The sequence below is a fragment of the Typopeltis vanoorti genome, chromosome 19, assembly GCF_054136105.1.
Source record: "Typopeltis vanoorti isolate ZY-2024b chromosome 19, IOZ_Tvanoo_1.0, whole genome shotgun sequence".
Lineage (NCBI taxonomy): Eukaryota > Metazoa > Arthropoda > Arachnida > Uropygi > Thelyphonidae > Typopeltis > Typopeltis vanoorti.
In genome coordinates, this window is record NC_143567.1 from 41,331,792 (window position 1) to 41,347,912 (window position 16,121).

The 16,121-nt window shown below is 34.8% G+C and overlaps 1 protein-coding gene across 4 annotated transcripts in view; it reads left to right on the plus strand.

Moving 5' to 3' along the window:
- The window catches only part of LOC150096036 (splicing factor, proline- and glutamine-rich-like), a 285,745-nt gene that overhangs the window by 40,619 nt on the left and 229,005 nt on the right, over positions 1-16,121 (plus strand). For all 4 annotated transcript variants that reach the window (XR_016549982.1, XM_090409524.1, XM_090409526.1 and 1 more), the window contains exons 4-5: positions 4,365-4,419; positions 9,393-9,546. Coding sequence is in view for 3 of the 4 variants with exons in the window: in XM_090409524.1 (XP_090265650.1) it covers positions 4,365-4,419; positions 9,393-9,546 (209 nt within the window). In the remaining variant the exon portion in view is untranslated. The remainder of the gene's footprint in view (positions 1-4,364; positions 4,420-9,392; positions 9,547-16,121) is intronic.

Sequence of the window (16,121 nt, forward strand, 5' to 3'; positions counted from 1 at the left end):
TTCTGATCCAGGATTGCTTGAAGAACAAAGCTAGAAAACTGGGAGGAGCCCTCCATATAGCCTCTTATATTTTCATGCTGGGTGGTTTTTGTGGCAGTTTTGCTAGAGGCAGAAGGTGCTTTATGGCATATTGTGTGTCTGTGATATAGAAAATCTCAAATGCAATTCAAACTGATTTGAAGTTTTATATATTATCATCATCATCCCTTCCACGAAATTGGCCAACTCATACGTTGTCAGTTGAGGTTCACTCAACTGACAACATATTTATCATACTGAACCTTAAATACTGAAGGTTTCTTTTAGCATTTTCATTGTGTTTGAAATACAGTGTCTATTGAGCTTCTCCTGTCAGGCACTATCTATTTAATTGGTAACCCATCAGCTCCGTATTCATGCTATCCCTAATGGGCTGAAAATTATTTGTCTCTGTTTGTCACAACAAATAAAAAATTGGGAGAAAAAAAAAGTAAAAGAAGGCATGCATGAACTTACTTTGATTCGTTTTAAAACTTTCTTACATACCCTTCTTTTTAATATGAAATTCAGTTTTATTGTGTTCAAAATAGTGATCGCTTCCTGTTTTAAATCCTCTGTATACTCTTGTGCCCTGAACCAGTGGAAAACATTGTTATCAACTATAACATGGTCAATGATACTTATTTCCTTCATCTTCTCTCATGTGAATTGATACATTTGCAGATTCATTCATATTTATTTTTAGTGGAATGTTGCTATCAGAAAAAATTTCTGATCATCATTGGAATTATATACCTTCTTGAATTTTTGTCATCCAACATCTCTAGTTTTCTGAAATATATCACTTCTGCCTTGGTGTTTTGTGAATACCATGCTGTATCTTTTGTACACAGTCTGAATAATGCATTTTGTCTGTGTCAGTCCCTGAGCATGAGACTTCACTATAGAATTTATTATAGAACTTAGATGTATGTGCTTGAACATACGAACACTGAGTGACCACTTTATTGGAAACACCTCAATACCTTCAACATGCAGTTAGCCATATAAATCAAGTAGACAGACATCCAATGTTTTTTTTTTTTGTGTTTGATTCATCAGAGTGGGTAAAAGGTGTAACTTTGAGCATGATGTGATCTGTGTTCAGGTTGTACCAAGAGTGCTGTAATAATCAGACAACTTAAAGCCAATGACAGTCCTGTGGATGGAAAAAACAGCTCATACATGAGGTAAGAGAAGATGAGTTGTGAGCTGTGGTAGTCAGATGATGTTCTGACTACCACAGCTCACAACAGTGGTAATCAGAACATCATCTCAGAGCACACAGTTCATCACATGCTGTCACAGATGCAGAAGATGACCAGGTTCCAATTCTAACAGCTAACAATAGGATGATGCATGATCAACAACAACTGGTAAATGTTACTGCTCTGATGAGTTTGGTTTGTACAGTATCACACCAATGGCAGATCGCCCTCTTTTTCTGTGAAGAGCTGAACAATGTTCATGAGATACCTTCAGTAGGTCTGAGTCTTGCGATATTTCCTTGAAAATGCAGTGCATTTATTCTTCTTTCATCTTTTCCTTCAAACAGTCAAGCAGTGGATGTTTTGTCTTCATTATACAGCTTTTAATCGTGAGAATTTGACAACAACATGAGGCCATGGACTCTTCTTGCCAACTTGCAAGAGCTCAGGTTGGTGGCAGGGATGTAATGGCATGGAGAATGTTTTCTTGGTGTGCATGTTAGGTCTCCTGATACCAGTTGAACATTGCCTAAAGTCCATGCCTTAACATTGTCACTGATTGCGTTCACCCATTCATGGCTTCAGTTTACCCACTGTCAAATGGGTACTTCCAGCAAGACAATGTGCCATGCTGCAAAGCACATAGCATGTTGAGTGTTTTGAGAAATGTGACAATGCCATTGTGATGACAGTGTGGATAAACATCACAGAAAAATATTTTAGACACAATCAATGTCACAGAGAATACAGGTTATTCTTAAGGCATAAGGGGATTCCACTATTAAATGCTGTTGCTAACAAACTGGTCACTCAGTGTTTGTAGAGTAATACTAAAATAAAAATAAGTAAAAAATAATACTAAGAGAAATTTGTATTAAGATATATTTACATTGTAAGGATATCTTACTAAACTCATGTTTTCACATTTTTAAGGAGAAATGCTGAAACATGAAGTTTTAATTTTGCAATGACACATTATTTTGTATAATTGTGTGTCTAGGTAAATCTTGGAGTATGGGAATTAAGTGTCAAAAAATTGTACTATGGAAAACAAAGGAACTAAAAATTTCTTTATTTAGACTTTGTACAAATATATTTTTTTATATCTGATACAAATATTTTGTTTGTCTTTAGTTGTTATTTGGAATGAAAAAATTTCATTATAATTGATGGTAAACACCTGCCAATTAGGATACAGCATAGGAAATTTCTTAATGAAAGCTTACTTCAAGAGTTTTGATTTCACTTCAACATGTTAAAATAATATGTCTGACTGTAATTACTGCAGAACATTTTGTATTGAACTTGATTACACAACCAACAAATTTAATTCATTGGGAGTTGTGACTGGAGAGTTGCTAAGAAAAAACGATATTATGGTTGACAGAAAAATGAGGTGAAGGGAGGTGAAAAATGGAGTTCAGATATTTGGATGTTGAAGTGAAAGGAAAACTCTTGAAGTAAGCTTTCATTAAGAATTTTCATTCCAAATAACAACTAAAGACAAACAAAATATTTGTATCAGATATTCATTGCAGATTCTATAAATAAAAAACTTCTGTAATGTCATTATAAATGAATGGCAATTTATTTTTTTAGATAATTTTTATGAGGAAGGAAGGAAGGAAGAACATTAGCTAGGTAGAATCAGTTAGTATTCACATAGTCATTTGTTTCTAGAAGCAACTTTATTGGATTTTTGGAACTTAACATGATTAGATTCAAATGGATTATTCTGTGAGAAGATATTTATTTAGTATTATATTTGAACACATCTGAATAAACAGTTGGAGCAGTGATTAAATTTAAGACCTGAATGTTATCTCAAGTCAAGTTGGATATGTGTGTTGCTCATACAATGAAGAGAAGCATTGTATGTGAATGGTTCTGTGTGAGTATGAACAATCTTTCTCCACCTATTAAAACATTGTTAAAAGTTTATATGTCTAACGTTAGGAAAATATATTTCTATGTCAATAGACTAAGAATAAGGGTGCAAGGTTAATAAGAACTATTGTAGAAAATTTTTCTGCATAGTTGTAAATTATAATGGACAAATTATGTTGTTTTAATCCTTTACCAAACTGTAAGTAATGAAGATAATTCATGTTTGCATGTGAAGTATCTTTTTACTTCTTTATTTGTATATTCAGGTAGACTATATCAGTTGCCTCATGGCACAAAGCACACTTCCTTTTGTACATGTATATGCTATTAGCTAGACTAACCTTTATGCTTGGGTAAAGGAACAACTTTATAATTTCTTCTCAATTATAATTTACTTTCTACAACTATCTTAGATCCAGAGCATTTTAATAATATTGTGATATATACCATTTTACTACTTGTATATGGGAGATATATATGACTCCTGCATTGATTTAATGTGGTGTTGAAGAGAGTATAGGATATGAGTCAATTGGCAGTGGACAGAGAGAAATGGCAAAGAATGGTGAAAAGAGCATCACACACACCACTGGGCATTGCACACATGGGTACTGATGATGAGCAGTTGTATGTGTAAGTAAGGAGTAATTTTGTGAATTGAAAAGGACTAGGTTATTTGGATGCTTCAAGAATGATGTGATGCTAATGCTAGGTGTGTCATTCAGTTCAACAAGGAATCTGAGCATGACTAAAGATGTGACTATTATTAAATGCTGGGGATGGGCTGGTTAATTGAGGTGTTGAAAGTCTAGATTACCCTCACTCTGTTGGAAAATGGTAAGATCAGTGTTTAAGACATTGATTATAGAAGACCGTGAAGCTTGAATCATTTGTGCATTGCAAGATTTATTGAATGAAATGGAGGAATGGAACATATTGTCATTGTATATGAGGAAGACTGCCAGTTGCACAGAGCCCAGGAGGTGGATACCCTAGCATGGGTAGAGAAATTTGGAGACAGATAAATATTCACCATTTCAGACCCAGTAACCAGAGAAGAAAATGGTGATGCAGTTACCAAGAGAGTGGAGACTACTCTTTCAGACCCAGTTAAATTCCATTAAAAAAAATATTCTTATATTATTAATTATTATATATTATCTATTAATATTATATTATTAACACATGTCTTAACAGAATAAAGCAAAATGTTTGTTCATTTTGTTAATTAGTGTTTGAATTCTTTTTTAGGATTACGCCACATGGAAGAACAGATGTCCCTTATACAACGAGAACGTGAAATGAGGTTAGTTATGAAGTAGCATCAAATTTTTTAAATTTATGCAGTGTTTAATTTGTCGTAATTATGTAGTTGTCAGTGTTATGTATATCTAATTGTCCAGGTCATATAAATGGATGCCCATTGTACTTGGTTACCCAATATTTTGCCTGTGAGAGGGGACTTGAAACATATCAATATTATAATGACTGTTAGTGTGTGGAATAATTGAGCTTCATTTATAATCTTGCATGGTAAATATTTCTAAACACAGGCTTCAAATTTGCATTTATGTTGATGGATTGTAATGTGTAGACATTCACCATGATTTGCATGCAAATTACAATACATTAACATTGAGCTTTTGTCTAAGTGGCCAGATTGATAAACAAGGGAGATGTGCAACAGACTAGGTGATGGAACTAGAAGAATTTCACACACAAAGAAAATTAATATATGCAAAGTAGCTGTAGCTAGGGAGGTGTTATTGGGTCATGTAGTGAAGAAGAGTAAAATCATATTGCTTCAGAGAACCCTCTTTTTCAGATTTCAGATATAGCAGCCTTCATTGCAGCACTGTTACATATTTCTTTTGATATTTTTGTAGTGTATTGGCTCTTTGCATTAAAAATGGTTGTGGAGTTTTCAGTGATAGAAATAAATAAGCACACTTGGTTGTGTTCCATTTAAGAATTTTGTAATATCTCGTTATTTTCTTAATTTATCTTTTAACCCTACTTTATTTTGTGATGCTTCCATAACGACTCTTAATTAACACATATCAAGGTATCCTCTTTACTTATTACTTTATCTCTCTCTTATATATCTTAAACACGCAGTCTTCAATCGTCTTTAGGCCTATTCTTGAATCAAATTGACATTATACTTACACGAGTATGGTAAGGAAGTAATCTGTGAAAAGGGTTAACTTCTCTAATTCTCACTTATTATTAATTCCTTTTCAATGCAGAGAAATTTATTTGTTCATGCTGCGCCACTCCACATCTAGATGGTTGCACGCATAACATCAGGGAAATAACAATCAGTAAGTATAATGTCACCTTTTACCTAATATAGGCTCTCTAAGTCAATAACTTACCTCAACTTTTAAACATACATCAATCGTGGTCCTCTTCAATACTTCTATATAAATTTTGGTTTCCCGCTCAGATTCTATTTTAGCAAGTGGTGAAATGAGAACAAAACAGGCAAGCACGTACGGACGTCTCCATAAGCATCGTTTGGTTATCAGCGCCAAATAGCACTCTGGTGAAAATTTAGATTGTTACATGTATGACTAACTTACAAGCTTACGTATCCTGCCCCAGGCAATTATAGGATTAAGTTCCAAGGTCTCTGTGTATAGCTTACATGGTGTGTATACATATTACCAAGAATTTGCAAGAATAGTACAATTTATAACTAGAAATATTTACACTTATTTTACAATTTTGTGACACACAACAGTAAGGAATAATTCACATTAATTCTGAATAACAAAATTGACTTTAGGAATGGGAGATCTTGTTAAATTCTGAATGAGATAATATTGTCTTATAAATGTTCTCATTCAGAACTTAACAAAGGCTTATTCTTTCTCTAAAATATTTTTCAGCCCGGTCATTCCCGTAAAATTCAAAAGGGGGGGTTTGTCTGCCTTTGGTTAGTCAGTCGCACTTAATTAATACACAAAATTTTCAATACTAAATTTAACCTGTTATTTCTTGTCTGAATTGTTTCACTACCTACTTACTGCGATTCACTTAAATTCACTTTGAAAGTTTTGGGGTAAATTTCGTTTAACTCATTCAATGCTTTAGATGATTTCTCTACTACTTCTGAGCTTAATTAATTAATTAATTCACATGAATCACATCCTGTTGGCTGCGCCATTATCATGTCTCGTCGTTACTTCTTATTTTAACTTTTTTAACCATACTATATTTTGTGATGCTTCCGTAACGACTCTTAATTAACACATATCAAGGTATCCTCTTTACTTATTACTTTATCTCTCTTATATATCTTAAACACACAGTCTTCAATCATCTTTAGGCCTACTCTTGAATCAAATTGACATTATACTTATACGAGTATGGTAAGGAAGTAATCTGTGAAAAGGGTTAACTTCACTAATTCTCACTTATTATTAATTCCTTTTCAATGCAGAGAAATTTATTTGTTCACGCTGCGCCACTCCACATCTCATCTGACTGGCTCTGGAACGGATATATCTGGTAAAATTGATGACCATAATGCTGGATACTTCCGTTGTGCTTCCATGACTACGGAATCCTCGATGATCTGGGACATGAGTCACGGAACAAGAGAGAAGAGTTGGCTCTGCAATTCCATTTTGTATCTCGTGTTCTAATTTCCCATTGGTTCCTTTCTTCTTCAACAGCGCATGTCTCCCTAACCTCTGACGCCAAAATTTTGTGCTGGCGGACGTCTCCATAAGCAACGTTCGGTTATCAGCGCCAAATAGCACTCTGGTGAAAATTTAGATTGTTACATGTATGACTAACTTACAAGCTTACGTATCCTGCCCTAAGCAGTAATAGGATTAAGTTCCAAAGTCTCCGTGTATAGTTTACATGGTGTGTATACGTATTACCAAGAATTTGCAAGAATAGCACAATTTATAGCTAGAAATATTTACACTTATTTTACAATGTTGTGACACACAACAGTAAGGAATAATTCACATTAATTCTGAATAACAAAATTGGCTTTAGGAATAGGAGATCTTGTTAAATTCTGAATGAGATAATATTGTCTTATAAATGTTCTCATTCAGAACTTAACAATTTACAATTCATCTTTACTGTAATTCTAAAAAATACCACTTTTGCTACATTGCATTGAATAAAAAGGTTTACTCACTATTATCAGCCATTACAGCCGACATGTCAAAACACTAATGGCGACATTTTCCAAATTAGAATTCCTGGTCAAATAGTGTTCAAGAGATTTGGAAATATCTAAATAGCAACACATTTCCTATCATTCATATTCGTGTGGGCATGATGCTGAAGATGAAACCACACCTGCCTTTTCTTTAGGAGATGTTATTATTCGATCTTGATAAGGGAGAGGTGGAAACAGTTGGGCAGATGTTATCTCTAGCTGCTTTAGCAAGGAACCAGAAGACTCGAGTGCCATTTGAGGAGAAGGCGAGCTTAGTTATTTGGCCTTCATGAAGTCTCCTTTAGATTGTTGATGATTTTTTCAGTTATTACAGGCAATAGTGTAAGATGTGTGAGAGGCTGGAGTCTTTAGCCTGAGCCATGTATAGTGCAATTTTTTTAGCTTGGACTGTTTTGGAACATTTGGAAAATCAATGCTTGGATACAGTCAGAGATTTTGAATGGAATGGGAAATAAAGACAGTCATCCCAGCAAGAATAACTTCAGTTATTAGATCACTGCAAGTGCTTGGATCAGGAGAGAGTGGAAACAGTCAGACCATGGAAAAGAGGTCTAGAACTCAGGTCATTCCAATTGGCACCATTTGTAGTGCCATAGGATATGGTACTGAGAATGGCTGGAAAAACAATGATCTGTAGAAAAAGGGAAGAGCTAACATCAGAGGAGAGAACTGGTTAAGCAAAGGTTCAAAATGTGTTAGGAGAATGAAGAAGATTCGTTGGAATTGTGGTTGGTAGGTTAATGATTTGGATTATATCATTACTCAACAGCAAATAATTCAGCTTCTCTTCGGGTTTGGTCTGTGAAATGAGAAAAAGGGAGACAGTCGGATGTTAATCTCCAAGTTAGATTATCTCACTGTCTGATTAATTGGATGATATATGATCAACTTTCAAAGTTTGATCACCAAAAAGCCAGTATAGGCATCAGAAGTAGGAGAGCGTTAAAGGCAGCAGATGAATATAACAAAATGAGCCAAGGACATCTCAAGTCAAAGCAGATCATGTAAAGGAGATTCTTATTCTGATCACCTTTGGCATGTAATGTCTGACTTGATAAAAACACATATTCTTACACACCCTTCTTACTGCTGTCATCATTCTTAATATAGAAAGTATAGGTGAGCTGTAGCTGTAGAGGACATGAATTGAGGTTCACTAAGGTTGGGTTTGGATGTCAGAGTGGTCATGCACGATGCTGCTATTGGTATGGCCTTCAGATGTTGGAAAAGTATGGGAGTGACTCCCCATACCCAAATGGAGTTTTGTTGGGGTACATTTTTTGTGGAGGATTTTTTTAAAACTGCAGTAAGCTCTGTTTCACAATGGTGCAGTATTATTGAGAAAATTTAATCATGTGCGTGTATGTATGTATGTATAGGTAGGCATATAAAGAACTTGTTGACATGACCAGATCCCAAGTTGTCCCAGGAAGCCTTCCAGAGTTACCAAATGGAAGAGGTTGGTTTCCTAGTTAATTATAGTGTAGAATGCATTCCCTGCAATGCCACCATTTGCATTGCATGTAAGAAGAAAGGAAAGGATCCTATAACCAGAGCCCTTACTCTTGAGACAAAATGTGGCAATATTCACGTCATACCTCAAGTAGGGTAGTGGAGTTTCATTGAGCAGTGAATGTCAGCTACCACCCAGATGAGCACCTGTATACTGAACAAAGAGGAGGATGTATTGACAATTTAGGATTAGCCACCCAAATTGTATTCTGTATTGGATTTAATCAGAAACAAAAATGAAAACATGTGCTAGCTGGGACATTTAAAGCCCTGCTGTTTTAATCAGGCAATCATTGCAGAAAGTGAAAAGTCAGTAGTTGTAGTTTTTGAATTTTCATTACTACATTTTTACTTTTTATTGTAGTAGTACTCAACACTGTCGCATCATATTTACATGATAAACACATTTTGTACTAAATGTTTGTGTTTGTTCATAATAGTACTTCATAGTTGTTTAAACATTCTTTTTTTTTTTAAATACATTTGCATTGTGTGTGTATGTGAGAAAACTGCATTTGTAACATTAAAGTTAATTTTCTTGAAATTCTTGCTGGTAGTTTCAGACATGATGACTTTCGTGAGGAACAGCGCCGTCGTGAGGAAATCATGCGTCAGCAAGAAGAGCTTCAACGTCGCCATGGTGGTGGTGGTGGTGGCGGTGGTGGTGATGATATGCGTCACAGACAGGAAGAAAATCTTATGCGTCAGCAGGTTAGTTATATTGTGATTGATTTGAAAATACCATGTTAGTTTTCAGTTAATACTTCTGAGTCATATTGCCAGCAGATCATTAAATTTGGTAATTTTGTTCTTAACACAATTAATAGTGATGTTACTGTAGAACTAAATTTAGCAAACAGAAATATAATGCAAATTGTAAAATCCCCCAAGTTCCTAACATTCAGCACATTAGAAAGGGGGTGGGGAATCAAAGAAATGTCTTAATTGCCACTCTAGGTTTTTAAACTAAATTAGCTTCCCCCATTTTGTATACATGAGCGATATAAATAAGAGGATACAATTGCTTAAAATGCAACTGATCTATTCCAGTTTTATTCCAAAGAGTTTCAAATATTTTCATATTTGTGGAACTTCTTGTTTTAAAGGGGGGGGGGGGAAGAAAGATCACGGTTATAACCGATCCCCTCCCCAACTCAGAATTTTCCCTTAGAGATTGTGTCATCATCCCTCATCTTATCTTTTTTCCATTTTGCTAACAAATCCACAAGGGTTATACTAAATACTCTGATAGTGCAGCACAATAACTACTTTATTAATAATTCATAGTGATTTATTATTAAATTTTCCTATCAGCAGGAATGTTTTCTTTTTCAAAATGGTGTGTTATCATTTGAGTAATTTGATGAACTTTTATTTTCCTGTCTTCTAAAGCTTCCTTAACTAAATCAATCTTTGTATATCATGTTGTTCTTCGTAGGTTTCTTTTCTCATATTCCTTTTAAACACTTGTTTCTACAAGAAACACTTGTTTTGCCAATTTATCTTCCATTTTGTTTGTGATTATACCATCTTTGATTGGTTCTGCATAGACATTTTTGAATATTTCAGTATTGTTCTGCCATCTGTGCTATTTTCTCTAGAACCAACATCAGTACTTTCCATTATTTGATCAACCACTTAATTTCTAGCCCATTTTTAGATCTCTGAGTTATATTTGCCTTTTGTTAACTTGGTATTCTGATTGATTTCTCTATGGGATTTTGGCCAGACTTTTCAACAGTTTGTTATAGTGGTGTTTTATGTTAGGAGTTAATTGTACCACATTTGTCACAGTCATCATCATTTAACACATTCATGAAGCACCAAATGAATTGTGTCTTATACTTGTCTTGGGGTGGGATGTTCATGCTGTCAGCATGTTGTGTGCTTTCTAGAGAAACCAAAGGTATATAGAAGGGAAATGAATTTGTTGGTTAGAGGATATATATTAGTAACGTCATTATGAGAAGTTCTATATTTGAGTGGTATATTTAAATGATTATATGTATAGTGAATTATATTTCAAAGTGCATTTAACGAGACATGAACTATTTTACACGATTGGTATGTTTAAGGAGGAAACAAGAGGCATAAATATTGATAGATCCATTAGAGACAAATACAGTTACACCCCGAGTTACGTAAGTAACGCACTCCGTAAACTTTTACGGAAGTCGAATTTGTAAATTACATACATACGATAAAATGTTCAGTGGCTACTCATACTGCTGTCTTACATTAATTTTTTTGCCATTAATCAGATATTTTTCATTTTTGGGGTTATTAAAAAAAATTCAATTATAAAAAAATTTATCGATTGTGTTTGAATAATATGCATACTGTAAATACGAAAGTATGAAAAATACATAATATAAAAGAATATAAAAACAAACTGAACTATTCACTTTTCAAATAAAAAAATGTCCTGTGATGGCTGAGTTGGCTGTTCTGCAGGAAGTTTTACTCCTTTTGAAGTTGAAGGCTAAGGGTAGTCGGGTTGTCTGAGTTGTCACCTTGACTTTGTTGTGAACAGCATCTCACAAACATGTCTAGAGTAGATTGTATGGTCACGTGCTTCTTGTCCTCGTAGATGGCCTTGTAAATATCCCCCCCTCAGTTATTTCTGCCAGATGTTAGGGATCGATTTGCTGCGTCTGTATTTGCACTTGCTGCCTCATCCGTGATTTTGATGCTGTGCAGATTTGTACATTTCTTGAATCGTTTGAACCATCCAACACTAGCTTTAATTATACTCTCTGCATCCGTGATGCTGGCATGCTCTTTTAAATCCTTATATAAGGACATAGTCTTCTCCTGGATAATCATTAAACTTAACAGTATTTGTTTCTGTGTCAGATCATCGATCCAGTGAGACAACAATTTCTCCATCTCTGATATCGAGCCCAGCCTCTTGGTAATAATTGTGCCCTTCAGTGTTGCTGCACCTTTCGTGCTTTCAGCAATCTGAACTTTATCCTTCACTATTGTATTCACTGTCGAAATAGGTCGATTTATTTCCCGAGCTATTGTTGATAGAATTTTCCCACCTCCATACGTTCAACTTTTCTTCTAAAGTAATTACAGACCTTTGTTTTTTAAGATTTATTACTGGCGCATTCGGTTTTGCGTTTGCATTCCATTTTAAGGGTGAAAAAACAACGAAACTAACAGTGATAACAAGTGACTGAGCTAGCCGCTTGAGGCATCTACTACTGCACTGCAATAAGCCTGTCAAAGCTGCACCTGCGCAAAGCCGCAAGCGTGTTCATACGTGCTAGTAGATTTATTACATAGCTGAGAATTTACGTAAGCATGTTATGTAACTCGGGGTGTAACTGTGGTGAGTTGAAGGAATTACATATTAGCTAAATGTTTAAATCTGGTATTTAACATTGTTATGAGTGCTGTGCACTTTTCCATAGTAATGCATATTATTTACTTTTGGTTTGCTTTTTAAAACTTTTTTAAGTTGTACAAAGGGAACAAAACTACAGTGAGGGGAGGGTTGTTATTCATTGTACTGCAAAACAAAAATATTTTTGTTTTGCTGTTCAATGAAAGTACAGGCAGTCCTCAGTTCCGTTCCTGAAAAAAACAGACATAAAACAAACCCAATTTTAATGGGCGGTATCAAGTTATGTTCCGTGCAGTCAAAAAATATGCACATGAAGTATGTGTAACATTTATATTTAAAGTTTTGATAATACATACATACATATATATTTGTTAAAATAAAATTATTAATAACGAAAACAAAAAAAAATTATATACAAAAAAAATGAAACTTAACAGAATGGGCTAAGAAAGATTAGCAAAACAAGTGTTCTCTGTCAGGTTGGCAGCAAAACGACCCAGAGGAAGACCAAGATATAGGTGGATTGATATGGTACAAAGTGCCTTAGATGATAGAAATATAAGATCTGATAATGTTGGAGTCTTGACAAGTAATAGACTGATTTGGAGGAAAATTGGAGATAGGAAGTTAGTAATGATGTAATTTTTTTCATGTAGTACTACCCTATCCTGTACACCCCTTCAGGGTACATGGCAGGAATTTGATGATGATGATGAAACTTCGAAAAGATATTACATATTTCTATGTTGAAGTTCCTGGTTTTGGATCACCTGCATTTTTTAAAAAAAAAGTAGTCAATTTGTTAACTGCCTAGATTTTCTTTTTCTTTCTTTAAGGAGTTCAGTGTAAGGTCGAATAGATGCGATAACACTCTTTTTTACGTTCGCACTCCGTTCCCAATCGAGTTCATCAGTCAATGTCTCTATGCTTGCAAGGATATGCTGTAAATTAGCAGTTTTCATACCTCTCAGAGGACCTTCTTCGTTTTCTTTCTCCTCCTTTGGATGTTGACTTAATTGTTCAGCTGATTCTTTTAAGTCTTCATTGGAAAGTGGTTTATCATGGCTCTCTAAGACTTCTGTCACATCTTCAGCTGTAATATCGTACAATCCCACCTCGCGCAAGCTTGGTAACATCTTCAATAACATTCTTCTCTTGCTCGAAGTCGTGCATAAATGCTGGAAGAAGTTTTCGCCCTGCTCCTTTTAAACACTTTGCTGACGCGTCGTTCCAAGCTGTCTCGATGTTATTAATGGCCTTCAAAATATCGAATGACGGCCAATAGTCTTTAATAGTTTTTCCTGAAGTGTCCAAGACTCTTACCATTTCCATAAATGTTATACGGAGGTAATAGGCTTTGAAGATTGATATAATCCCCTGATCCATCGGTTGCAAAAGCGATGTTGTGTTTGGGGGCATGTAAACAACCTTGACATCCAATGGTGTTCTTACGTCAGCAAGGTTTTGAGGATGTCCAGGGGCATTATCCAAGAGAAGCAATGGCTTGGCTGGCAAATCATTTTCTTTTTCAGAAACGAAGTACGTTAGGACAAAAATAATTTGTTTACCAATCTATAAAAACGTCTTGTGTAACCCAAGTATTCTTGTTCCATTTCCAATAGACTGGCATCATGGCTTTTAGACCCTTGAAGGCATGTGGTGTCTGTGAATGGTACACCAACATTGGTTTAAGGTTCCTGTGACATTTGCACCCAACAAAAGCCTAAGTCTATCTTTTGCAGCTTTAAAACCTGGAGCGGAACGTTCTTCACAGGAAATGAAGGTGCGTGATGGCAATTTTTTCCAGTAGATCCCAGTCTCATGAACATTAAAAATGAGATCAGGAGGATAACTTCCTTGTTCTACACAGTCTTGAAAATCTTTAGGAAAAGCAGCCACTGCTGCAACATCTGCACTTGCCACCTTACCACATAATTTGACACTGTGGTACTTACTTTGAGACTTGAATCTCATGAACCAACCTTTGCTTCCTAAAAATGTTTCTTCGCCTCCATCTGTCTTCTTAAGATTCTCAAAAATTGTTTTTGCTTTCTCAGTTATAACAGCCTGCATCAGAGGAATGTTTTTCTGATTAAAGTCGTCCACTCATAATGATAATAATTTTTCCATTTTTTCATGAAGTTTACCCCTGCTATAACATACATGTTTTGCATTTAGTGCTGCCCTAGATTGTTGTGCAGACTGTTTTATTCTATCTGCATTTTTCATAATTGTAGTAACAGTTAATGGAGATAAATTCATGCTTCTACAGACATTAGCATGTGTCTCTGCCCATCTTCCATTCTTCGAATCACCTCCATCTTTTCAAGTGTGATTGATTTCCTCGCTTTCTTAACACCAAGTTTTGCTAATTTTTCTGCACTTCTATTATCAGACATGGTATGTAATTACGTAATTTATCAATTTAAATGCATATGTACGTAAAAAATTAGATAGAACAATTAGGTAGATTCAACATTAAAACTAGGTTTGATACAGATACATCGTAGTAGTTCAGTAAACACTCAAACACTAGAGTGCCTGCTAGCTTCGTTTCTCAGTCAACCACACTAAAATAAGAAAGCACGCGTAGGCAACCGGCGTAAACCGAGGGCTGCCTGTATTTTTATTGAAGCTCTGAGTAGTACGTTCTTAACACCTTGTTTCAGAATAAGATAAAATTTATTTAAACACTATTATCCTTTTATTCTATTAAAAATAAAGGTTTTTTGTTTTTGTTGTTTATTTACAAGAAATCTAACAAGAGCTTGCTGATCATTTAACTCTTTGAAAAAATTTCCTGGGATTAAAAAGTGGAATCCTGTCAATAGGCCATTAATTCGTGATATTACCTGAATTTTAATCATCTTGGCTAAATGAAATTGTATTTGTTTTATAAAAATAGTACTATGGTGCATGCGCGCGCGCAGGCACTCACGTGCACTTGTTTTACTTATTTGATTATGCATTGTCTTTAGAAGAGATAAAGATCTTTTACATTCACCTACTGGTATATAAAATCATTGCAAGTTCAAATAAAATTATTAATATTTAGAACATAAGCGATTTTTTTTTTTTTTTCCCCCACAGACTGCTTCCCTCTTCTAATAGCAACATTTAATTAAATTTAAAAAAAAATCTTTTATAGAAGTGGTTACAGTGGTTTATAATATTAGTATAAACAGCACTGCTTTGATATTGCTGAAATGGCAATGAAGTGCTTTGTTTTCTTTTTTGTTCATGTAGATAATGTAGGTTGATATCATAAAACCAAAATATCATTTATACTTTAGATGGTAAAACGAATTTATTAAAAGTAAAGGATTTTTTTATATATAGCTTAAAATGAGATCAAATTACTTTTGAGAATTTCAGTACCATTAAGACAATTTTACAAATATTAGCTTTTACAAGAAAATTTGCTGACAGAACACTTGCATGCCATATATATTGACAAATTTATAAAAATGTGCCCACCTGATGCAGAAGGGACATGATCAGTTTCTGAAATGAAAAACCTGACTTTCTCTGTATGAGATTGGTAGCCCACCATTGCTTGAAAAGCCAAGATAAAGTTATGTCCGTCCTAAAATGGAATTCATGCTGAGGTCTATCCATCCAAAAGTTATCATTGAAACCGATTGAGCTATGGAGGCTCTATTTAAAATAACTTTTTATTTTTTTATTTTTCTCCCCCACTGTTGGTATAAAGACCTCTCCCATTGTGGGAGGGTTGGGTCTACTTCTCCTATGGTGACCCACTCTATCTTGGGAGAGTGTTTATTCACTTGTACGAATGAAGGTGGAAAACAATCACAAACATCCATGCCTAAGCAGGATTCGAACTCGCAGTCTCTTGACTGGAGAGTGGATATGCTAACCAGGCTTGCTAAAATAACTAAGGGACAGTTATTCTATACATTTTCAACAG